The sequence below is a fragment of the Saimiri boliviensis genome, chromosome 1 (genome assembly GCF_048565385.1).
Source record: "Saimiri boliviensis isolate mSaiBol1 chromosome 1, mSaiBol1.pri, whole genome shotgun sequence".
In the NCBI taxonomy this organism is placed as follows: domain Eukaryota; kingdom Metazoa; phylum Chordata; class Mammalia; order Primates; family Cebidae; genus Saimiri; species Saimiri boliviensis.
Window position 1 is genome coordinate 254,279,872 of NC_133449.1, and position 26,680 is coordinate 254,306,551.

The following is a 26,680-nucleotide window of genomic DNA, read 5'->3' on the forward strand; positions in this document are numbered from 1 at the left end:
TAAAGGTGACGACATAAGAATGTTAACACCCGTGGCTTGTTTTGTAAGGTGCCTCTGACTGCCTTTACTGCCCACATCCTCTGAGGCACCTCTGGGAATCCCTGAGGCTCTGAAGAGAGGTGTGCAGACTGATGACCTGGTACCTATCACCTGCCAGAAGAAATTTATGTCCAGAGAGCTCAGCTGCATTGCATAAAGCTACATTTTTCAGCATCTACTTATTTAAAGCTGAACAAAATATTCAGGGTTCTCGATGAAAGGAAGGTGTAAAAGAAGATAAAATCCTTACTTTTTTTTTTTTTTTTTAAAGACATGAATAAGACATTGTTAACAAACTTGCATTTCTTTTCTCCTTGTGATAGAGAAGGCAGCATATAAAACCTGAGGGTAATGTTTTGTAAGCAATTCAAGGCTGGCCTTCAGGAGCCCTGTACTTTAAAATCTGATGCTTCTCTTACCTTCCATAAAATTGCAACCAGAGCTAACAGCAAAAGGATTCCAGCAATTATACTTCCTACTATAACTCCTGTTGGTACTTCAGCTTTCTCATCAGGTTTCATTATCATCAGTGGAATCTGGAAATGTAAGTTCACAACTGAGTTATGTTAATGCCACAAAAAAGCAGGGATATGGCCTGGTCCAGTTCTCTACATGACTTGCTCATGATGGCATACCTCAAATATCATCAGAACAGTTTTAGGGAAAATGCTCCTGCAAAGTCCATCCAGGTAAAATATACAACTTGTCTAGTTTCCCACCTTTAACTACATCAGTGTTTTGTGGCTACATCATGTCTGACAATGTCAGATGCTTATTTCACTTATGAAATAGAATCTTTCATTTCTGGCATACATTCAAATCAAGTGAAAGCAAACCACTTTGGGGAGGAGAGTTAAAACTCATTAACTCAACTTCATGGTGACTAAACAACAGCTTCATATTGGGTGTTTAAAATACTAGTTTCACTTAAACCGCAGTCCAAGTTGATATCTATTGTTGGAAAAGTAGAAATAATATCTCAAGGGTCAAGTTGACCTTTTCAGTGGGAAAGCTGTCCTTGAAGCTGCTTAGGATTCTTTATGTCTGCTTCCTGGCAGTCTTTGAGATGCTGTAATAGAATGGCTGCCCTGAGTTTTAACAGTAAAACTGTACAGTCTTCTTCTTTTTTTTATTTTTGAGACAGAGTCTTGCACTGTTGCCCAGGCTGGAGTGCAATGGTGCGATCTCGGCTCGCCGCAACCTCCGCCTCCTGGGTTCAACCGATTCTCCTGCCTCATCCTCCTGAGTAGCTGGGATTACAGGCACGCACCACAACGCCTGGCTAATTTTGTATTTTTAGTAAAGATGGGGTTTCTCCATGTTGGTCAGGCTGGTTTCAAACTCCCAACCTCAGGTGATCTGCCTGCCTCGGCCTCCCAAAGTGCTGAGATGACAGGCATGACCCACCATGCCTGGCCTAGTTTTCTTTAATAGGGAAAGAGTCTCAACCATTCTCTTTAGAAAACATTCGTAAAGAGATATATTTAGAAGCAAAAAAAGGAGGGGGATAATATGTGTTTTATTTACTTGATTTAACATTAAATTGCAGTGGCAGACGAGCTGCTTTTTGTTACATAATTTATGGGTTGGGCTAAACTTGCAGCTGGCCATGATGACTATATTTCCTTTCATTTGTATCTTTAAGAGCTAAAATATAAGGCTTTATAAATGTATGAGTAAAGTGAGAGTAAATTCATGTAGCTCACTGCTTAGTGGCAGTTATAAGCCTACTGCTCTCTTTTCCACAGCTTTCAAACCCAGGGAACCACGGATCCCTACAGACCCAGGACTATTGCATTTTGTGGGTCAGATTTTTAAGTGGGCTGGGGATTCAAATAAATGTAACAAACAGAATACATGTCAAGTTATTATTTAGATTCAACGCCTTATTCAAAAATTTATCCAAATTATTTAGATTAAAAAAATTTTCATAGACACAATTGAATATTAGGCTGGTGCAAAAGTAATTGCAGTCTTTGCCATTAAAAGTAATTTTTCTTTACTTTTTTGTTTGTTTGTTTTTAAGACAGAGTCTCACTCTGTTGCCCAGACTGGAATGAAGTGGCATGATCTTAGCTCACTGCAACCTCTTCCTCCCGGGTTCAGTGATTCTCCTCAGCCTACGTAGTATCTGGGATTACAGGCATGTGCCACCGCACCCAGCTAATTTTTGTTTTTAGTAGAGAGGGGGTTTCACTATGTTGGCCAGGCTGGTCTCAAACTCCCAACCTCAGGTGATCTGCCTGCCTTGGCCTCCCAAAGTGCTGGGATTATAGGCGTGAGCCACCTTGCCCAGCCTTTCTTTACTTTTAATGGAAAAGATCACAATTACTTTTGCACCTAAGAATTGACTTCTGTTATGTATTAGTATTCCTCAGAGAAAAACAAGAAAAGAAGAATCTAATGGGTTTATTAAAATTGTTTATTTGAATTTCCAATTAATATATTTAATGCTGCTTTCTAAAAAACAGTCTTCAGTAGAGTTTCACATACTGTCTGAACACTATGTTTTTCTAAAGTGAGCTTTTAAAAAAATCTATAATACTTCTCCCCTAAGCTAAGTTCATAGCATTTTGATTTTGAAGTCTGCATTTCCTTTGGATCTATTTCTGATTTTCCAGGCTCCAGTCTTTGAAGAGAGGGTGTGAGCTTTCACTGAGGCTCCTAAACCAGAGGCAGAGAAGTGTGCTGTGTTGTGTGGAATTTTTGCCTTGGACAAGAGTGGGGCCCCATGCTGTGAGCTTCACTCTCAGGCATGGAGTGAGGAGGCCCAGAGTTCATGGGGCCATAGCTTTTGACCCAGGCTGTAGGCTGGAGCAGTGGAATGAGGCCAGCTGCCAAGCTGGTCTTGGGGGCAGATTCTTACACTGGCTTTCAACTCCTAACACAAGCCTTGGGAGGAAAATGCTCAGGGCTCTGCCAGCAGATGAACTGGGCATGGAAATCCCACTATATCTAAATATGGCATATTCTAACCAGAGATTCAGTGCAAAGGAAAATTATCTCATGCCAGCTCTTAGAACAGAGAGCCTTTGTTTTCTATGAGAGTACATTTCTCCGTAAAAGCTTTTTTTTTATCAAGGGGAGCATTTACAGTCCGCCAGAATGTAAAATCAAATGAATGGACATGTTACCCAGTGTCAGTGTCTAGTTGTAAGGAGAACTATTTTTAAACACCCTCTAATAAATGCATTATTTGTTAAGCATGCTTCAGCACCTTTCTTTAAAAATTATTCAAAATACAATTTATGATTTAAATAAGCATACTTGGGTTTTGCGGCCTATGCTGTAGACCATTTTGTGGAAGCAGGAGGAGAAAGGAAGAACCGGTACTGCTGGTTTAGTCATGGAGAAGAGACACCATGGAGTCCCAAGCCACCTAGAGCCCTTTTGTTGTGCTTCTCACTGGATCACCACTTCTAGGAAAGCCAGCTTTGCCAATGTGGGTGGAGGCATTGAGGAGGGCAAATACATCAATGAACTTTTTGAGTAGCACACACCCTTGCCAAAAGCTCAACACAATAAACACTAGATCTTTAAAGATTAAGATTCTTCTACATACATGTAGGTGAGAAGAGTGACTATTCCAGGCTTTTAGAAATGGAATGCCCACCACTGACCCTGAGGCTTGCAGGGAAGGGTGTGATATGCTCACCGTAACAGTGTTATCTTCGATCACGTATATCTCAGGGTCGTAGGTGTGGATTTCTGCAGCTGCCGTTAGCTGTACTGTCTGGAAAGTTGACTGGAACACAAAAATAAGGAATATGTTTTATCCTAGCAGCAGCAAATGCAGAAAAGCTGATATGCTTATGATTTATTATTTATTTCCTGGTGGAACATGACGAGCAAATGCCAGTTCTGAAGACCTACCCAGAATCTACTGTGCTTAAATCAGTGTTATATAACAGGGCTGCCTGTCAGAAATACCAAAGGAGATTTTAAGACATGCAGATGCCTGCACCTTGCCACCACAAATCAAATCTCTGGGGTGGGATCCACACATGACCAAGTTAAAATATCTCCCTGAGCAGATCTGAACTTGAGAACAGAGTTGAAAAACAAGGATTCAAAAATGATTATTTTTAATTGGGGGTTATCATAGTTCAGATTTAAAAAAATAAAGTTTGTGACATGAGAGAAAACTGTAAACTTGACATTTTTGTATACTTACCTAAATAAACCAACATTTAAAAGGGAAGGGAATTTTTCTTATAGGTACATGTGTATAAAATAATACTGTTTGAAAGTGCACTTGAACTTGACCACCTGAGGCCCTGAACCTTTTGGCATATTCTATCACATCAGTAATAATATCAGATTTCCTAATCTAAGTGTTTCTATCAAATAATACTTAATTTGGGGCAGGATATAGGAAGGATATTTTATGCTGTCATTACTAGTAACCTCCTAATTCAAAATAACGTTACATCCATTCCTCCATCTAGTTACTTTTCAGCTGGGCACAGTGGCTCACATCTGTAATCCCAGCACTTTGGGAAGCTGAGATGGATAGATTATCTGAGGTCAAGAGTTCAAGATCAGTCTGGTCAACATGGTGAAACCTCATCACTACTAAAAAATACAAAAAAATTAGCTGGGAGTGGTGGTGGGTGTCTGTAATCCCAGCAACTCAGGAGACTGAGGCAGGAGAATCACTTGAACCTGGGAGGGGGAGGTTGCAGGAGCTGAGACTGTGCCACGGTGCTCCAGCCTGGGCAACAGAGCGAGATTCCATCTCAAAAAAAAAAAAAGCATTTTTCAATAGAAATATTATTGATGTGTATATTTCACTATTTTTGCTATATTAGGCCTGATGCCACTGTGAAGAAGAATGCAGCACTCAGATGTTAGAGCTGCTTTCACATGCTGTGGCTACTAGGACTTAGTTTTTCTGGTTACTAGGGCACGTTATTGGACATACTCTATGAGGTAATTTGCTAAACAATATCTGGGAGCCAGAAAGAATGTATTTCCGAAAATTGAGCCATTTATTTCCTTTCCACTGGCTCTGACTCAGGTTACTGTTGATTTTCTCAAGATAGATGATTGGATCAGAAATTAATCATGGTCACCAGTCTCACATATTACCAGGGGAAACATTCAGAGTATTTATATTGGTTTAAGTTTAAGAAAAAAGTAGCAGTTAAGTAAATGCTGGTTTCATAATCCCCAAAGACTAAAGACGAAATAATTTTTCTTAGAGTATTCTCAAAATAGGTCCTTCTCACAGGCACACAGTACCCTGCAGGGTTGAAGGTAGAGGTAGGTATGCCACATACATCTGGAGAGTGAAGTAACACACCTGCTAGCATTCAACAAGACTTCTCCTTACAAATGGCAACGACTCTGTTATCAATTGGGAGGCCTGAGCAATCACTTTGTAATGAAATTACTTGCACTACATCAGCGAAAGGGTAGCAACAAAAGGCAGTGCATCAGTGGGTTCTAATACAGGAAATGAGATCCATATTTCAGACTGGATTCCTAGGTGGTCTGAGAGACAACCACTTTGCTGTTTTAATAGCTGGAAACAAGGTGGGGATAAACGCTTGACCTTTCACGAAGGAGGAGATGTGAAGGATTTGGCATACCTTGACATTTCAAGGGTGTTTTCTCAGCTTAACCACCATAGCCACATTAAAGCAGCACAAAGAGTATACTTTCTAAGACGTTTGCTCCCAGAAATAAACTACTGCTTCTGAAGATTGTTGGGAAGGTACTTTAAAAAGTCACACAGTTAAAACGATGTAGCCTTAAACCAACTCAAGAAAAACCGAATGTGTTTTACAGAGCTGGCGTGAGCGCATTTTGACGTGCAACCGTCAGTGTTCCTTCCAGTTGGCAAAATTTGCTATGAAAACATTTGTTCCTCAAACCCAAGGAGCCAAGAACCAATGGAGCAAAACTGAGCACCACACTGCAGCAGCTGGGAAGGTGGTACAACTGACAGCACACTTCACATCTTTAAGGATGTAGAATTGTCCTGCAGGTTTGAGAGCAAATGCAACTCACAAGAAAACAAAATGAAGGCAAGCAAGCCAAAAGAAATATTCAACTTCTCACTTCCCCATTCCCCCAGTTCTGCATTTTTTAAATAACCTTTTACTATTCCTTTTTCTTCTATGTCTTTATCCAAGAATATTGCTTATATTTGACTCCAGGGATGAGTTTGGAGGGTGCTCAGTTCTCCAGTTTTACAAAACTCTATAGCAGAAAGTAAGGTTTATTGGAGAGATCGTGAAATGGTAAAAAGAAAAAAAAAATGAGTACCGTTTGGTGGCAAGCACCTTGGGAACTGATTTATTTGTTTAAAAGAAAAAAAAAATCTAGTGAGTGCTACAAAGGTCCCCAGGAGGTTTCAGACTAATTTCTGTTTTCTTCCTCAATTGGAGCCCATGTCAGGAAAAGGGATGCTAGCCACACAAGCTGTCAAATTTAAGGACAGGCCTGTCTATTCTTACACTGTTTCATGCCAGACTGAAATTCTGGCTACCAAAATCCCTGCTGAAAGCAAATATCGCTAGAGCAGACTCACAGTTGCCATACGGGAAAAAAAAAAAACAAAACACTGACATTGTTTTGGCTTTTTCTTTTTCTTTTTTTTTTTTTTTTTTTGAGACAGAGTTTTGCTCTTGTTACCCAGCCTGGAGTGCAATGGTGCGATCTCGGCTCACCGCAACCTCTGCCTCCTGGGTTCAGGCAATTCTGCTGCCTCAGCCTCCTGAGTAGCTGGGATTACAGGCACGTGCCACCATGCCCAGCTAATTTTTTGTATTTTTAGTAGAGACGGGGTTTCACTATGTTGACCGGGATGGTCTCGATCTCTTGACCTTGTGATCCACCCGCCTTGGCCTCCCAAAGTGCTGGGATTGCAGGCTTGAGCCACTGCACCCGGCAGGCTTTTTCTTCATACTTTACTAGGGAATTGAGGTGACTTAGAAAGTCACGTGCCCACTTCCATCAGGGAAAGGGCAAAACAGGAGAGCAGGGTGATGACCTGGCTGTAATTCAGGAAGACATATCCTTATGCTAGATTCATAAGGATATGAATGGTTATGGTGGTTAAACTCCATGGTTTGAGATCAATCATACAATTAACTGAGAGCTCAGGGAGTAAGACAGAAACACAGGCATTTTGATTTGGGTGTGGCGGAGGAGGACTGGGAAGATGGATATCAGGGCAGCTTCTAGAGGGAAAACAGAGTGGGCTGGCCCTTGTAGCCCAGGGCTGCAGAGATGACCTTGACACCATTCCCATTGATGTGGTAGGTCACAAGGAGTCTGAGAAGCTGATAGTTTCACAAGTACCCCAGGTGACTCTGAGGCACTGCCGATTGGATGAACGTTGGGAAAGGATAGAAGTGTGCTGCCTTCCAGGGTAAAGTTGTTCTGGGTTATCTGGGTACTGCAGACATTAGCCAGAATACTTATCTTGTCAAAGGGGAAGAACTTGTCAGTGCAGCCTTACGTTTCCTGGCTATTGATAAATCCAACAAATAATACTGATACTTACTGATGCAAAAGTCCCATTCCAAATTCTGGTAGTCACATTAACAAAGTATTCTCCTTTCACGTGAAGGTCTTTGAACCAGCAGGTAACATTACTACAGGAAGCAGTTCTGCAGTTCTTGTAGTACGGAGTCAAAGGTAACAGAGAGAGTGAGTTAGTAGGAGTTCAAAATAAATGCTAACATTTTAAAGATAGATAAAACCCAGTGCTGGGATGCATCTAGGGAAATGGGCAATCTCAGGAGCTATTCGTAATTATAACCCTTCTGTCTTCCTTCAAGGGATTGTGGGACTATATCTCAAAACGTACAAGTTGCGCACGCTTTGCCCCATCCATTTCCTGTCTGTATAGATAGCCTCAGGAGATCATCAGCAACATGCGGAACCAAGTTCCCCAACCCTGTTTATTGCATTACTATTTATAAGAGTAATGCATTACTATCTATAAGAGTAAAAAAAACCTAAAAACCCCAACCTTCCAAACTGTAACTTGTTTGTCAACAATGAACTAGTTAAATAAATTGTTGAACATACACAAAATGTACTAAATTCAGTCATCAAACCTAATAAAAAGCTCCTTAGATTTAAAAAAAAAAAGTTGACAGAAATAGGATCAGTGGTTCCAGGGGCTGGTGGGGTGGGAGGGATGAATAAGCAGAGCACAGATGATGTGTAGGGCAGTGAATAGACCCTGTATGAAACTATAATTGTAGATACCTGTCATTTTTACATTTGTCAAAATCCACAGCATGGATTTTAACACCACCAAGAGTGAACCCTAATGTAAGCTATGGATTTGGGTTGATAAAGGTATATTAATGTAGTTTCATTGATTGTAACAAATATACCATTCTTGTGCAGTATTTTGATAGTGGGGGAGGCTGTGTGGGACAGGGGGCATATGGGAAACTTCTGTACTTTCCATTCAATTCTTCCATAAACTTAAAACTGCATTAAAAAATGAAAGTGTACAATTAAAAATCTATGATGTATTGGCCTATGTCCAAGGCCAAAAGTCGCATAGTCCACTTCTGCTACAGCATGTATTTATCTACTCGTAGATTAATAAACATTAAAAGAAACACAATTTTATTCTTCTGGATTCCTGTTTATACCATCCTTCACAAAACAATTGCAATCAAGAAAACCAGGAGAATTTTAATATTGTTCATAGCAGACAGCTGTGATTTGTTTAGGAGTTATTGATTACTAAAGGTTTACTTATCTGAATATTTAATATGTGCCAAGTACCATGCCAGATGCTAGACTAGTCTCTTAACCAAAGAAGCAGGCATAGCTCGAGAGCAGGAAATGACAAAATATTGAAAAACAGAAAAGAGCAGCAGCATATTTCACAGCTAAATAAAAAAATCACTATTTGTAAGCAGTGCTGCAATGAACATACATGTTCATGTATCTTTGTAATAAAATGATTTATAATCCTTTGGGTATATACCCAGTAATAGGATTGCTGGGTCAAATGATATTTCCATTTCCAGATCCTTTAGGAATCGCCACACTGTATTCCACAATGGTTGAACTAATTTACACTCTCACCAACAGTATAAAAACGTTCCTATTTCTCCACATCCTCTCCAGCAACTATTGTCTCCAGATTTTTTAAATGATCACCATTCTAACTGGCATGAGACAGAATCTCAATGTAGTTTTGATTTGCATTTCTCTAATGACTAGTGATGATGAGCATTTTTTCATATGTTTGTTGGCCACATATATGTCTTCTTTTGAAAAGTGCCTGTTCATATCCTTCACCCACTTTTTGATGGGGTTGTTTTTTTCTTGTAAATTGGTTTTAGTTCTTTGTAGATTCTGGATATTAGCCCATTGTCAAATTGAATAGATTGCAAAATTTTTTCCCATTCTGTTGGTTGCTGGTTCACTCTAATGATTGTTACTTTTGCTGTACAGAAACTTTTAAGTTTAATTAGATCCCATTTGTCTATTTTGGCTTTTGTTGCCATTGCTTTTGGTGTTTTAGTCATGAAGTCCTTGTCTATGCCTTGGAACCAACCTGAATGCCCATCAAGGATAGACTGGATAAAGAAAATGTGGCACATATACATCATGGAATATTATGCAGCATAAAAAAGGGTGAGTTCATGTCCTTTGCAGGAACATGGATTAATCTGGAAACCATCATTCTCAGCAAACTGACACAAGAACAGAAAACCAAGCACCGCTTGTTCTCACTCATAAGTGGGTGTTGAACAATGAGAACACATGGACACAGGGAGGGGAACATCACACACTAGGGTCTGTCAGGGGTTGGGAGGCTAAGGGAGTGATAGCAGGGGGTGGGGAGGTTGGGGAGGGATAATATTAGGGATACCTAATGTAGGTGACAAAGAGATGGAGGCAGCAAACCACCATGGCATGTGTATACTTATGTAACAATCCTGCAAGATCTGCACATGTACCCCAGAACTTAAAGTATAAAAAAAAATCAGTATTATGTGGAAGGGGGATTTAAGGGGCTTCTCCTCTGAAGCACGCACCCAGTTCCTTCACAGCTCTTTGCCTTGTTTCCAAAGTGCACAATGCATAAACGCAATAGCTTTGCATGAATTTTTCATGTGAAGTCTGGAACTTGTATTTTACAAGAAATGGCATCAGATAATTCCAGTAACCTAGATTTGAACATGCATTAGGTTGGTACAAAAGTAATTATGGGTTTAAAAATTGTATTTACTTTTGCAGTTTTCTAAATCTTAACTTATATAAGCCATCAAAGGCAAACTAAGAAAGCTCTATGGTATTAGCTGGTAGGAGAAAAGCAGTGCCCTGATCACAGGTGAAGTTAAATGTATGACTGAGGGGAAATTTCACATGTTAACTTGTCCTCACCAATTCTTTCGTGTGCCTGAAATTTTCACTTTTGAAAGATACAGAAGAAGACGTTTGTCCTATTTTCAGTGGATTGATATCTGCGTTACAACTGATGTCACCAGCCTATAAAAGAAGAACACCGATCAGACTTCAGAAGCAAAACAATTTATGATGTTCCTTTCAACATGTTAGGAAATCCTACTGTCACTTATAGAGGGCTGGGAAGGGCTGTTAGGCTTCTTTCAACAGCGCTGACCTGGCCACATTTCATATAAACGCCAGGTGAACATGAAGTATTTAAATGTTCCTGATGTGAACTGACGAGATGGGCTAGCTTCTTATAGCCCAAATATAAGGCAAACTTGCTAAATAGCTAAACACTGAATAATTCAGGGTAATTCTCTCTGGAACATTTTAGGATTTTGATTTTCCTGTAGCCCCCTATGCACACTACAGGAGTAATACAACTGTTGACCAGCTAAGTGCTGGACTGAAGATGAGCCAATGTCAAGGAGTTTGGCTAGAGCAGTACCTTTCAGCCCAGGCCGTGTGCTAGAGCCACAGGGAATGTTTAAAAAAAAAACCCTGGTGTAAGAATCGTAGCCCTAGAAATCCTGATTTAATTGCCTGAGTTAGGTCTGGACACTCTTATTTATAAAAGCAAATGGAGGGGTTAAAATGAACAGCCAGAGCTCAGTATTACCAGGAGAAAGTCCAGGCTGGCTGCTTGAAGACCAGCTCCTAATTGCAGCTGTGAAGACCTGCTACGCTCCCCATGTAGGTCCCACCTCTCACTTCCCAGTCTTCACAGGGCCTGTCAAAGTTAGATCTTCACCTGGCCAAAACAGGGTTTTTGGAATAATTTCTCCCACCTGCAATTCCCTAGACTCAGACATTTGTTTTCTTATAACAATGTTTTCTTCGAAGATGAAATTAACTGCTAGTCAATTGGCACTGGGCTGCATAGGAGTTATTGTCTGTCTCCCCCCTGTAAAAAGTCAGACACAAACACCCTAATCTCACGGGTTATTTACATCTTTAAAGTGCACATTCTTATAGGCAATTTTGTAATCTTTACCTTGTCTGTTTGCACCCCCGTTAGGTACATCAGTGGGTTCTTCTCTTTGGTATATTGAGGGATGTGGATGATTACAGTTGCCATGCTTACTGGAACACTTCCTGTTGTTACCTATGTAGAGAATAAAACACGGCAGTACTGCTACAGGATGCACATGATGCAAGGAAATTCACCAGTAACCCCTGTGTTGATGAAGGCTAACTGTAAAGTGGTAAGATTGAGTGCAAATGAAAGTGAGCCATCACTTTACAGTCACAGTTCAGGTCTCTGTGTCTCACCTCTTAAAACCCATTTATGCCTGAATTATGCCTGGTAAGCAATTTCAAAAAAATTGCAGTCATACCTTGGTGATGACCATAAGCATAGGCTATAAGTAACTCCCACATGCTTAGTGTTCCAATAATGGAACACTAGGCATAAATGGCTCAATGGAAAAAACTCAACATCTACGTTAATGGGTAAATAATTTGTGTCTTGAGAGACGCAGTATAAATGGTTCAAAATGCCACCTGTGGAGTTGGCCTGCCTGGGTGTGCTGTCCCACTCTGCGGCTGATAAGCAGTGTGGGTTGGGCACTTGACCTCTCTATGCTTGTTTTCTTATTTGTAAAGATAATTAGAAATTCAGTAGGTATGTGCTGGCACAGGGCACTGGCACAACATTTGTTCTCGCTGGTGGGGGTTTCTGTTCTAATTGGCCAGGGCTCATACCCTACTGGTTATTTAAACATTTTAAGTAACATCTCTGGGAGTAATAAGATCAAGCTCATAACTAATCTGGGAATTAAATGGATAACATATGTAAAGCACTTGATACAATTGCTGGTACTCAGTACACTCTCTATGAATGTTATTTTATTACCATGAATTGAATAGATACCACGTTAGAGAATGTAGTTGCCAAATACCATTCACATTTTATAAATTCTGTTACAGTATCTGGATCACAAAAATTCTTCTAATTTTTTAAATCACAAAATTGCAGGGTTACAACCATGTAACAAGCTAGGAAGAAATGAACAAAAATAAAATGGTATTGACTTACGATAGTCAAAAAATTCTTCTTACTTTCCAAAGTTTAATTTTATTAAATTTTAAAATAGTAATTCATTCACAAATTTTATCTCAATATAACTGGTAGTAATAGTTAGATTAATAATTGCTTACTAATAGCAAATATAATTTGGTTCAAAAATATTTTTAGATACTACCTAGTATTACTATACAAATTTGTATACAAATGGTAAACACAAACAAAAGTGGTCTCTAAGGATAATTATATTCCAAAGACTTTTACCCACAGCAATACCTTTATAGTAATGCTCTGTTGGTTAATGTTGAACATTTGTCTTCAAAATATATCAATTGTCCTTTACCCAAGACACATAATTATGCACGAAGCCTAGTTGTTTACTTATCTATGATCTAGCCTATTGGTTCTCAAAGCATGGTACCTGGACCAGCAGCATAGGCATCACCTGGGAGCTTGTTAGAAATGCAAATATGCAGGCTCACCCCACACCTACTGAATCAAAAATCATGGAGATAAAGCCCAGCATATGTGGTTTCACAATTCCTCCAGGTGATTTTAATGCACACTCAAGTTTGAGAACCACGGGTGTATTTCGATTTCTTTTTATTTTCTTCTTTTATTTCCAGACTCATTTTTTCCTTCCCACTTTCTCCTGGATTTGTTATCCTTAGGACAGGCTTACCAACCTTCAGGGAGAAGATGAATTTTGGACCAATATCTTCAAAACTGTGCACAATAGAAGGAACATTCCCATCCGAAGAGACTTCATAAAAATTTATGTTGGTGGATCTGTTGGACGATGTTTGTAAAGCCAAATATTTTAGTTTGCTTTTGTTCTTGAAGCTTAATATTTCTTTTATTTAAGTAACTTATAGCTTAGGTTAAAGTAAATTTTACTTTTAGTTACAAAAGCACCAAATAAAAAGAAATTCTTGGTATGGGCTTATGGTCCAATGTGTGTTTCTAAGACTAACATAAATTCCTTTCAGAACATATTTCTTCATGGACTTTCTGCAAAGAATTTGTGCGTTATATGTTTACCAATTGTCAAGTTTTGAAATAAGTACAAAAGTATTACTTTAGAACTGATAGAAGTGTTCCCAAGATTGCTGTTATAGTGACTAGTATGTTAACATAGTAGACAGTCGTACTTGTTGGTTGGATAAATGGATTTATAATCCATTTGATGGATTAATCACCTTAGTGTTGCTAAAGTGTAATAATAGGGTATTGAGCTCCTTCAGTATTCATTACTGGATGCCTGTATTATTCATTCTTGCTATCCTACTTAAGCTGCAGACCAACTCAGATGGCTTGGGTCTAAATGGGGTTGGTCAAATCTATTTCCACCTTTAAGATGGCTGACCCAGAGGTTTTAGTAGTCTGAACCTAAAGGCACTGGTTGATCTTGACTTCTTTGCTTAAGATTATCAACGAAGATATGCAAACAAAGTGATGATGAGATCAGAGAAACCCTCCTAAGACCACTCAGACTAGAATGAAACTGGGGACCTCCCCTCTTCTCACTCATTTCTGGGGCTCTGAGGTGGGATTCCAACCGGAGTGGCTTCTTCAGGTGGTGACTGGGGGAGGAGTGGTGAGGGTAGGGGTACGGATCTCAGAACACTATGCACATCCCTCCCACTTATTCCCACTGCACAGTTGATGTTAATTATAGAATGTTGAGTCTATTTCTTAAAAACTTAGGGTGGACATTTTCTGAAGTAGAAATGTTTTGTTCTTTTTACTGAAACCTTATCTTTCTCTCCTTTATGCCTTAATGATTTTTTCCAAATCCTTAAAAGGAAACTATGTCATAGGGAGACTTGAATAGATGTATTTGTCAAGGTTATATATGAGAGGAAACAATGATTTGTCAGCCTGACATGGAAAATGGGAAAACCGACTAGGATTTGAAACAGAAAGCTTGGCTGTGTGCGCATGAATTATTTCCTATGCCTTCCAGAAGATCTTTGTGTGAGATCCTAAATGGGGCTAGTTTCTAAATTAAGGTGGTCTGCATTTGCATTTTAAAGAGATCTGACTCTTTTCCATTTTTTATTTGAATGTTCCTTAAGTTATGTAAGTGTTGATCAATACATTTATAGTACTGTTATCTATACTCAGAGGGATCTTGCTTCAGAAATAATACTATTATCACTATTTCTATCCATCTTTTTTTTTTTTTTTACAATATAACTTCTGAATTTTTTTCAAGAGTTTGCAAAGATGTTTGTTAAATTATTTTGCAGCATTGCTTATGATGGTTAAACAAAACAAAATAAATATGCAAAACAACCAAATATCTTGTGAATATTGAATTGATTACATAAATTATGTTCCATCCAGGACTAGAATAAGTTATATCTGTATTTCCTAATATAAAAACTTTTCCAAGATTATGTAAAATGCAAGGTACAGAAGAGTGTTTTATCATTCCTTTTGGGTAAATAAAATGTGCACATGTGTGTGTATATGTGTGTGTGTGTGTGTGTGTGTGTGCACGTGCTATATGCATAAATCTTGGTAGATAAGCAACCCTGTATCCGGAAGATATTCTGAACACAGTCTTGTTAGTCTCCTATGGGGAGTGGCGCTAGGGAAGGTGAGGAGGGATGACCTCACTTTTCATTGTATCTCTCTCTCTAATGTTTGGGTTTTCTAGGTAGTAGGACTAGGGGCCATTTTAGCTTTTGTTCTTTATAATTCTCTATGTTGATTTTTTTGAGGATATGATATATTTTAGAGAACATTAGAATACATTTGAATTCGAGTTGCCATTACAAAAATACATGCCTAAGATGATAATTAGTAAAAATGTCTCATTTCAATCTTATATTTATTTCATGCTTAAATATCTTGGAAAATATTGGCCATTGTAGGAGAGTAGAATAATAAAAAGGCTGTACTGACAAAAATATTTAGAAGAAAGGATCAATATAAGAAGGAAAAAAATTCAAATAATGTGCGAACATCAATTTGGGTTGGTTACATTTGTTTCCAATTTCTTATTTTAGCAAGTGGGGATCCTTTGAAGTCTGCAGTTACTGATGAATTTTTCAGAGATGTATGATTTGGACTGTATTTTGCTTCTGCTTGTGCTGTTTGCAACTCACTCGATACAGAAGCATTCTTTTCATCTTTGCTCATGTGTCTCAAGCTCTAGACATGATGACATATTTTCCTTTTTGTTTTTGCTCAGAGAGCTATCGGATATCTACAAATTCGATGCTCTTAGGGCTGGGGTGATGTGGTAGAAGCTGGACAAACCTGCTGTCACCAGATTTCTTGGGAAAATGCCGCAGCGTGCTATTCAGGGGTCACTGATCTGTGCTGGGAAGTTGTCCTAGAGCTTCACCAGGTAGAGAACTCTGGTTCCCAGGCTTGGAGGAGGGCATCACCTGTGACCAGCACGCCTGCTCCAGTTTGTCTGTGCCATGAACTCACCTTACTTCTAAGTGTGAGTTAAAGTGATATCAACCTATTAGTACCTGTGAGATTTGTGTGTTACCTACTTCCCAAGACACCTGTCCCTCTGAACAACGAAAGCCAGCTGGTATCAACCAGTGACATTTACACTGCTGTTCTCAGGTTTGCTCGCTTTGGGCAGGTAAAAACAGGGAACAAAGCATTCCTTTACAGATGATCTTTGGAAAAAACCTTGTTTCCTCCTGGCTGGAAGAAAACCCTAATCTGATATGTTAGGCATTTTCCACTCAGAAACTAGACTTGATCTAGATTCAATATTTGAATATTTAACCTGTGACTAGAGTCAATATTTATTGCGGACCCACCATGTGCAAAACATTGTGCTTGGGGCTTCAATGTCCAGGAATGGGGCTACTGCTTGAGATCTCATATACAGTGGGAAGTAAGCAGTGAGAAGAAAGTGCAGGCAACACTCAGGACCTTTGAGAGTTCTGTTTCAATGTTTTGGGAATGTTTGCAGCTACTCAGAGGGCCTGTAATGTGGAGTATGCCTGTGATGTGTGGCTACGGGGATCTTTTTCTGCCTTTTTGGCGTGCTCTCATTAGATTAATAAACCTAATGACTCACTCAAGGTTTTCCTAGGGACCAATATGTCTGTGGACTTCTGTTTTAGTTGACGAGAATTTTAATTCAAATTCTTCAGTTAAGAATGAGCATACGGGCCAGGCATGGGAGGCTCATGCCTGTAATCCCAGCACTTTGTGAAGCTGAGGTGGATGGATCACAGGTCAGGAGTTCAAGACCAGCCCGGTCAACATGGTGAAACTCCATCTCTAGTAAAAGCATAAAAATTAGCCAGGCGTGGTGTCGCATGCCCGCAGTCCCAGTTACTCAGGAGGCTGAGACAGGAGGATCACTTGAACCTGGGAGGTGGAGGTTGAAGTGAGCTGATTGCACCACTGCACTCCAGCCTGAGCGACAGAGTGAGACACCAGCTCAAAAAAAAAAAAAAAAAAAAAAAAAAAAGGATGAGCATACAGAGGACTTCTTTAGCCATGAGCCAAAAATCTTCTAATCTAGAGTTGGTGTCAGTGGTAACAGGCTACTTACTGCTTCACTTACCTTGTTAAGTGAATTTCAGCATCATATAGGAGAGGAATTTTGAGGTCGACTAAATTATCAGCCTTGTTTTCTTCTTGGCTTTCACTATTGAAAGAAACATTAGGAAATCACTTAAAGAGAAATATAAAGCTATCCATCATTCCATTCATGACTTCACCATATTTTACCTTAAGGCTTGGAAACTGAGAGATGCTTGATTCTGAAGGTTTTGAAGATTGAAGTCGAAGTTAATAGTAAAAGTCACCTATACACAAAATTAAAATTTGTCAGTCTATCATGCTTCATACTCAGGGGTCAACATTAAGAAAATGTTTCCTATAAAAGTTTCCCAAAAATTTGATTCTGAATTTTATATACCTTACACTTTCAAATTTGTAGGAAATCTTCATTGATTTGTCCACCTTGTTTTACTATGCCTCACATTAGAATTAGATAAGCTCGACTTTCAAGTGACACATATAAGTTCTCCAGGTGTATATTACACCTGTCTGAATCCGGAAGGGTTGAGCTGATGTGAAACTTGTTACCAGGGGTAAATAAATGATCTTTGTGACTCTGTGTATAGTGCTTTGACCAGTGCTACTCAACACATTCAGACAAAAAGAACTTTCAATATTGTATGTACCTTTTGGAATGAATTACGTGGAGAAAATCCATGTTTTATTAATAATTTAAAGAAAACATTCAGATACTGAAAACTTCCCCTAAGTATGCAGCCAGTTATTTTGTGATGCCTATCTAATGATGATAGCAAGATGTTACGCTGGTAAATGAACATGTGTGCTGTTGAGGGCTCGCATGGATTCGAGGATAAAATGCAGGTTGTACCTGTTGTTCTCTCTTTAAAGCAGGGTAGCCTACGTCGCAAGCAACAGACTTCTGAGAGGCAGCCACCTGACATGTTACTTCTGTCCCATCAACCTGAACAAGACCAAGGAAACAATAATGATCAGTTGCCAGGTAACATTTGTGTGTGCATGCACATACCTGGTAAAAGAGGTGCAGTGATATTTTAGCAGTAAGGTTGGTTCATACTGAAATAGTTTATTTCAGGACCTGAAATTTTATACTGCCCTGGTGGCTAATATACTATTTTTATTGCTAACCCTAAAGATACCTAGGACATCCAACAAACCTAAGAAAAGATTAAATACTGTAGTTTTTTCCCCAGAAACAAATAATAGTTTTTATATTTCAGATGCACAAATAGCTTTAATTCAATATTTAGAAATGCTGGCTTTACGAATAGCTTTTTCTCAATTTATTTGAAACATTTTCAAGAGATGAAAATAAAATCATATATTGGTGTTTGTGTTTTAAATAATTTGAAGGGTCTTTTTTGGCTTTCTTCAGGTTTTTTTCCCCTTTAAAGAAGTAGTTGCCACTTGGCACAGGATGTTTAAAAACCAAGATCAGGATAGGTTTAGAACTCGAAACCTATTAAGATCACATTAACTTTAAATCAAATGAAACCATTATTTAATCCTTTAATCAAGTAGTTGATTTGGAAAACCCCAGTATTCCCTTCTCTCCCATTTTTTCTTCATTATTTGGTGGTAGGGGAGGGACCAGGGAGCACTCATGGTCAAGCGTGTTTCTGGTATAGCAATCAAGTCAATGTGATTAACCGGCTTTGCTGGCGTGCAGCATCTTGGCAGCAGCAAGAAGTGTAGTTGCAAAGCTCAGGCTAAGCTTTGGGACGCAAATGTCTCAGAGCAAGTGCACCGCATCTGTGCAGAACGCAGCAGCCTCATCACACTGATGGTTCAAGAAGAGTTATGTGAGTGTCTGGCTACTGTTGCCAAGTCTCAGGGTAAAGGAAAAACTGACCCAAGCTGTCAAGCAGAATCTAGATATAGAGCCAGACTATGTTCTCATGCGGTTTAACTAGCAGAAGCCACAAAGTTCAGACTGATCATGCTGAGGGTTAAGGTGCTTCTTTAAACAACTCAGAGGACATAGAGAGGACTGTGATTGACACGGAGGAAACGTGATGGAGGGAAATGGAGGGTCTCATCACATACCGGCAGGGAGAATGAAGCAAAAAACAAGTTTTCTGAAAAATCAACAACAATTCCAGTGTTGTATGCACTTTCCCTTTTGTTTTTCAGCGTCACTGAAAAGGTTAACCTTTTGTTTTGGTTGCTGACAATAAAGGGTTGTTCTCTGTTAAAAGTAAAAAGGAGAGGGGGAAAAGCCATTACTGTTAAATAAAAAGGCCAGTATTTCAAAATTTCACTCATTAAAATCAGAAACTCTTCAGACTTATTTAGAATACTGAGAAAATTGCTGCATAATAAACTATCTTTGCATTAAAATGATACTGACAATAAGTAAATGCAATTGGATTTTGTTCTTTGTTGCTACTGCATTCGAGGAAATGGAACCATTTAAATACAGATAATTTACTATTTCTTATTGTTTTACTCCAGTGTGGATGGTAGAAATTGAAATCTAGTTTTTAAAGGTCTTTATTAGTTGTGAATGTTTCTTTTGTAGAAAAGCTCCATAAACATTCATTTGAATAAAGTAATCTACTGTGTCTTTTATTTCTACATTTTACAACAAGCTTTAAAGTAAACCTTACTGAGCAGCTGGTACTTGTTGGACGTCTAGTACTAGATCAGAAATGCAGAGTCCATCCTCACCACAGTCTTTATGAAAAGGAATCTACAAAAAAGGAAAAAAAAAAGATCCATATGTTTGCTCTTGGGTTGAAAAAGCAAATTATGAAAGAATACATATGGTATTATTCTATTTACATAAAGTGCAAAACCAAATAATGTTTTAGGAATACATAAATGTTGAGCAAAATAATAAAGCATTAATAAACACAAAATTTAGGATAATCATTTGCATAGGGGAGCTAGATCAAAGTGTCTGTGGTGGGGACAGCCATACACAGTGTTTCAAATGTATCAGTAATATTTCATTTTTTGAGTGGTGAGCACAAGCCATTTACTTTTATTTTTATTTATTTATTCAACAAGTATTTGTTGAACACATACAATGGGCCAGTCCTGCCTTAGGGACTGGAAATACAGCAGTGAACAAGAAAGACAAAAATCCCTGCTGTCATGGAACTTAAATGTTAGTGAACTTTATATATATGTAATTGTATTTCATTTAGAAAATTAAGAATTTAGTCATGAAGTCCTTGCCCATGCCTATATCCTAAATGGTATTACCTAGGTTTTCTTCTAACGTTTTTATGGTGTTAGGCCTCATGTTTAAATCTTTAATCCAGCTAGAGTTAATTTTTGTACAAGGTGTAAGGAAGGGATCTAGTTTCAGCTTTTTGCCTATGACTAGCCAGTTTTCCCAACACCACTTATTAAATAGGGAATCCTTTCCCCATTGTTTGTTTTTGTCAGGTTCATCAAAGATCAGATGGTTGTAGTTGTGTGGTGTTCTTTCTGAGGCCTCTGTTCTGTTCCATCTGTCTATATCTCTGTTTTGGTACCAGTATCATGCTGCTTTGATTACAGTAGCTTTGTAATATAGTTTGAAATCAGGTAGCATGATGCCTCCAGCTTTGTTTTTTTGCTTAGGATTGTCTTGGCTATGTGGGCTCTCTTTTGCTTCCATATGAAGCTTAAGGTGTGTTTTTCCAGTTCTGTGAAGAGGGTCATAGGTAGCTTGATGGGGATAGCACTGAATCTATAAATTACTTTGGGCAGTAGAGCCATTTTCACAATATTGATTCTTCGTGACCATAAGCATGGAATGTTTTTCCATCTGTTTATGTCCTCTCTTATTTCCTTGAGCAGTGGTTTGTAGGTCTCCTTGAAGAGGTCCTTCACATCCCTTGTTAGTTGTATTCCTATGTATTTTATTTTCTTTGAAGAAATTTTGAATGGGAGTTTACTAATAATCTGGCTGTTTGTCTCTTACTGGTGTATAGGAATGTTTGCTATTTTTGCACACTGATTTTGTATCCTGAGACTTTGCTGAAGTTGCTTATCATCTTAAGGAGATTTTGGGCTGAGACGATGGGGTTTTCTAAATATACAATCACGTCATCTCCAAACAGGGACAACTTGACATCCTTTCTTCCTATTCAAATACCTTTTATTTCTTTCTCTTGCCTGATGGCCCTATCCAGAACTTCCAATACTATGTTGAATTTACAGGCTGCATCCTAAGTATCCTTCAGACACTATTGCAGTGACTGTGAAACTTTGTGGGCCAGTCTAAATCCACGAGGGGTAAGCTGCACTTACACTGAACACCTTGGCAGTCTCAGAATAAGCTTCGAGGGCAGGGCTAGTGCCAGGGTTTTCCAGGCTGATGTTCACACGCAAATCCAAAGAGTTGACAACATCAGAGGGCTCCTAAACATACACACATACAAGGAGAGACAGAGAGTCAGTTTATTAGGGCATAGCAGCATTAAAACAAGAAAATGATTACAAATATGTTTATAATTAGGAACACAGTCAATTCTCAATCAGGTACAATATGTCTTTGTTTTGAATGATCAAGTTTCTCCTTTCCTCTCTTGCATCTTGATTAAGCTTTTAGCCTCTCTTCTACTAAGAAATCGAAGGAGACTTGGGTTTTGTAAGAATTTGAAGCAGAAATTCTTAGTTAAGCTCATCAGTTCTTGCCGAGAGAGCACTATGTCTATACAAAGGAAACCCTAAAATTGAATTTGCCTTTTGTTCAGAAAGGGTATCTTGGCATTCTTTAGTCCATTCACAGGCAGGGCTTACTCCTACCTCTTGAACCCTTTTGGGGGCCTGTCTACCATGACAGCTCTAGACTATAAGGAGATGTTTCCTTGGCTGGCTGTGGGCTTAGCAAGTAGAACGGACTTTAACTGGTATTGATATCAAATAGTCCAAAGGGTTGTTTTCTTTTCTTTTTAAAGAAAAACAGCTTGGCTGTCTTCATGCCCTCACTAGGGATTACATGTATAATCTGATACACCACTTAGCACAGGATAGGAGAGAAGGAAAACAAGATTTTTTTTCATTTAAAGAATCTGTAAAATTGTCACCTTAACAACAAAAAAACTCAAGGCCCTCACAAACAAGAAACCTTCAAATTGAAAAATGAACTAAACAATTCAACTGATTTTAATTCATCTAACCATCAACTTTACGTTTTTCTAGTGTTTACACTTAGCATTTCTTGAAGTAAGATCTCTCTGTAGCATCTGTTTACATTGGCTATCTGGGGCCCTCCTCAGACCCGCATATTCCTTGGCCTTCAAACCTAGATTTATGATGGTAGGGACCCAACATACATTTCACAAAAGTTTCTCTAGCAGTTTGTTTGCACCTTAAATTCTGAGAACTGTATTCTAAGAAAGTACTTAAATAGCCTTTCAAAAAAGAGGTTTCCTGAGTAAATTACCCTTTCAAATGTCATTATCTGGTTTCCAAGGTGGAAATATTCACATCATTTATAAAATAAATTTCTGGTGGAAGTTTTCTCTTGAAAAGCATTTTTCTTGGGAAATCTTCAAAATCCATGTTAAATACAGTCATTATAATATACAATTAGAACAAATAATTATCTCATAATCTACTATACTTCATCTATGTTAACTTAAATCTAATAATAGAAACCACAATTGGAATTATTTTTCAGTAGCTAAAAAATGAATGGAATTTTTTCCCTGATAGGAAAATATCAAAATAAAATTTATTGCCAATGGAAAGTTTTGTTAAACATTTAAGAAAGCACTGTATCTATGATTTCCTTAAGAATCATATTTTTAGCCCTTTCATTGCAATTCCAAATGAGATTTGATGATGCTGACTTATGTAATAATAGATTGTGACCATAAGTATTAGCATAAAGGAATTACGCTTCTTATTGATGGAATGATAAGAAAGGCATTCATTAGAAGGGCAAGCATTTTCTAACTCATATGCTTCCATTTTAGTCTTTTACCACTCATTTGCCTTTAAAAAGAAATAAAGTGAAAAGAGATGGTCCTGAGGCCTCACCTGTATATAAATGATGTGCTCAGAGCAACTCTGTGCTTGATTTACTACCACACTCTTCTGCAGGCACCTTTCATTGTTTTCTTTAAATAATCCCCTGGAGGTTACTCTGGATGAAAATCCATCTGCATCAAGTGTGATGTTATACACAATGGCTATGAAAAAAATTATAAAGAAATGTTATTCCAAATAAGCTTATAGGAAAAAGCATCTCTGCTTCATTGTGTCTTCTTGGACAAAGTATCTCATATCAAGAAAATGTGGAACTAGTCTTCATATTGGTGGCTTGTGAACCATAGCACCATGTAGCATTTGTCATTCCAGCTCTGATGTGATGTAGGTGACTGTGCATACAAAGAAATGTGATTCAGAGAAATGTGGCGGGGAGCAGTGGAAAGAAAACTGGACTTGCCGCCAGGAAACCTAGTGTGATGAACTCGGGCAAATTGCTCACTCCCGCAAGCACGGGCTTCATTACTCATGACACGGAGACACAGAATGGAAAGGAACAGTGGCTGAGTGCCTGCGATCAGATACATTCTCATATATGCCATACAAGTTTTACAATGAATCTGGAAGTGAATTTTATTTTCTTATTTTTCAAATAATAAACTAGGATAAGCAATGTAAAATAATTCACCTAAGTTCACACAGCTAGTCAGAAGAAAAAGTCGGGTATTTTGGAAATAAGAGCTCAGGTTCTTTCTGCTTCCATGCAGTTGTAAGGATGAATTCTTATTGGGAAGATGACCTGAGCTACTCTAAGGGAACAAGAACGGTGCCTGGCATATTCTAGATGCTCACATGCAATGCTGAGCCAAAAGGTCTGACTCAGGCAGACTTGGTTTGAATCCTACTTCCGGAGTTTATGAGCTCTGTGACTTGGGGCAACTTACTTACCCTCTCTGAAACGCTGTTTCCTAATACCAACCCATGAAAAAAAAATATATGGGATAATAACTGATGTCAGTAGCCAAGGTCCAAACTATCAGAATTATTGTCTTCAACTAAAGTCCACTGGCTGTATGTCCAAAATTGAGAGAGAACCCCTGGTGCCATTCACAGCATCAACTGCCTTCTTTGGGGTTACTCTATCTTATTTTATTATTTTCAATATTTTAGAGGTTGTATATCTTTCACAAAACGTGAATTCTACATGTTACCTTGAAAAAATTTATTATATATGTTGTACAATTTTCCTTTCTCCAGTGACTTAACAATGCCAACAAAGATAAATAAAATATTAAAGAATTAAATAAACTAGAAATAAGCAGTGAAGATGATGTAAAGGAAAAACAATGGCAGGAAGGTGAGTGCAGTTAGGACAAAATCCACATTGTAATGCTTTTCCTTTTATTTTTCAAGTAGCTTTGTAAAAATGATACACAGCTTCATAGGCTATGTTATTAATCTTAAACTGGAGTGTTCACCTGATGCAATAAATGATAGAAACCGTATGCTTTATACATTCACTTTCCACAGTAGTGAAGATGGGATTCATGTCTTACATACTATTATTGCCAAGCAACGAAGTGATAAATGAGCTCACAATCATTTCATTTGGCTTGTCTGTGTGGACCTGAAGGCATCAGGGAAAAAGCTTTACAGGGAAAGATGCCCAATAGTAAGAATGGCCAGAAACCCTCGGCAGCCAGTGGATGGGAAGGAAATTCTCTGAAAGTAGAATTTTTGAGTGTGCATTGCCATAAGGGTTGAAGTATATTCAAAAAGCGAAGATACATGAGACAGATCTGTGCTTCAGGGCCAGAAGAGCTGACCAGCCAGCAGTTTCTGCCAACTAATATATTTCCCTAGTTAATCTATTGGGCAGACTGGCCACAATGTTTATACAGCAACGGTTTTTGACTTAACTATCACGTGTGCTAAGTTAGATGTGCTACAAGGCAGGTCAAGTGAGATGTGCTACTCAAAACTGGGTCAATGTTTGAACACCTGCATGGAAAACTTCCAAATGGATATGAAAAGTAGGACAACATGCGAAGTGTGTGAAGATGTGAATCTAATTTTGCTTTGTGTCCTCACCTAATTTGTGTTTTGGTATGAATTATGGCAAATAACCTGCTTCTATATTTTCAGCTTTAAGTTAATTTATTTGTCACTTAGTTGATTCCTGTAGGAACTTCGGGTTCTGAAGTTTAAAGCCAAATTCTGATGGAAGGGGAATTAGGACCCATGAAGCAGCAATTAATGAAAGAAGGTGGCCTTGAATCAAGCGTTAAATTGCAAGCTTTGTATTGAGCACGATGAGATAATTGGGGCAGGAGAGGTGAAAGTGAGACAGTGTGCTTAGAAAAAGCTTCCAAGAGGAGGCAGGACCTTTGCCAGGCCTTGAAAGACAATTTGGCCAGCCCAAGAAAAAAGACAACAATTCCTGTTGACACTTGGCCGCAATGATTTCCTCATCTCACTTTCGCTTATATATATTAGCAAAAGATATATATTGCTTTCCATTTTTTTCTTTCATTATTTCATGCTTACTAATTCCTCAAGAACTTGACTGGTCATCTAAGTACATTGATCTGAAAAGTACTTGATACTTTTACTGAACCTGTCCTATATAGATCATGGCATAGCAAACATGGCATGCTCATTTAAGTGGCAGTTTAGCCTAATCTGTGCGTGCTCAAGGTTTTACATAAGAGAACTGGAGGTAAGAGAAACTCAAAGGATGGAAGCATGAGGGGCCCTTGGTTATGTCATAGAGTTTACAATTAACTGCAGCAGAACCTTCTAGAGATGTGGAAGGAAGAGCTAAACAAACCTTCCATGATTAATGAACCATTCTCAGGCATCTCCAAAGTATGGAAGCTTAAGCCTCTGTTAACTAAAGCCCCTTATTTCTCTTGGCCTATAAACCAAAATATATTCAGGTCTAAAACTCTGTAAGCCAATTTCTATACAGATGATTTCAGATCTACGCACCCACTTGACTGTTTTGCTTAGTAGGTCTGAACTTCGCACTGAAGCATAGTTTGAGAATTATCTGAGCATTCTTGTTGAACAAAATGATTTTTTCCGGTGTGAATGAAGCTTCTATAGCTACATCAGCAATACTCTGTGACCTAAAAGACATAAACAGAAACAGATGGATGAACGTTATTACTGAACACACATATTATATCCTTTAACATAAAGGACCCAGTACCAGCGTCACTGAACTTTTCTCTCCATTCTCTATCAAAGCACTTTAGCAGTAGTTTATATTTGGAAGCTCTAAGATAAAAGACAGGATGATTTTTTTTTTTAATTTGTGACTGCATCACCAATACAATCCATGTTTAATTTTTTTATTAAATAAACACACACATGAGAACAGGATGGGAGTCTGCAACCTCTTGGCAAGTGACAGGTAAAATGGTCACTGTTGTGTTTTGCCAAATGGAAGCAGTAATGTTCACTCTTCTCACAAAGGGAAGGGAGAGAGAAGGTGGGAAGGTGAGGGAGGCAGGACTGAAGAGTGTGGCTGTGGCTGTTTTTCTCCTGTCCAGTGGCTGACAGTGGTCCTTTGAAGTGTGGCATATGGCCGTAATGATGGCAAATAGCCTAAAGTCAGAAAAAGGTTAAGGAGTCCATCTCAGGTATAGTGCTAATTTCTGACCCTACGGCCCTCTCGGTATCTAACACATGACCTCACTTGCTCCT

General features: G+C 38.6%; 1 protein-coding gene across 2 annotated transcripts in view; it reads right to left on the reverse strand.

Moving 5' to 3' along the window:
• Positions 1-26,680, reverse strand: part of ITGA2 (integrin subunit alpha 2) — a 112,896-nt gene that overhangs the window by 2,386 nt on the left and 83,830 nt on the right. For both annotated transcript variants that reach the window (XM_003925870.4, XM_074385986.1), the window contains 14 exons: positions 25,961-26,100; positions 23,021-23,172; positions 21,284-21,394; positions 19,648-19,730; positions 19,085-19,226; positions 17,889-17,981; positions 17,228-17,304; positions 17,061-17,144; positions 13,195-13,297; positions 11,477-11,587; positions 10,417-10,521; positions 7,556-7,669; positions 3,695-3,784; positions 459-575 (listed from right to left, as the gene is read on the reverse strand). In XM_003925870.4, coding sequence (XP_003925919.3) covers positions 459-575; positions 3,695-3,784; positions 7,556-7,669; positions 10,417-10,521; positions 11,477-11,587; positions 13,195-13,297; positions 17,061-17,144; positions 17,228-17,304; positions 17,889-17,981; positions 19,085-19,226; positions 19,648-19,730; positions 21,284-21,394; positions 23,021-23,172; positions 25,961-26,100 — 1,522 coding nt within the window. The remainder of the gene's footprint in view (positions 1-458; positions 576-3,694; positions 3,785-7,555; positions 7,670-10,416; positions 10,522-11,476; positions 11,588-13,194; positions 13,298-17,060; positions 17,145-17,227; positions 17,305-17,888; positions 17,982-19,084; positions 19,227-19,647; positions 19,731-21,283; positions 21,395-23,020; positions 23,173-25,960; positions 26,101-26,680) is intronic.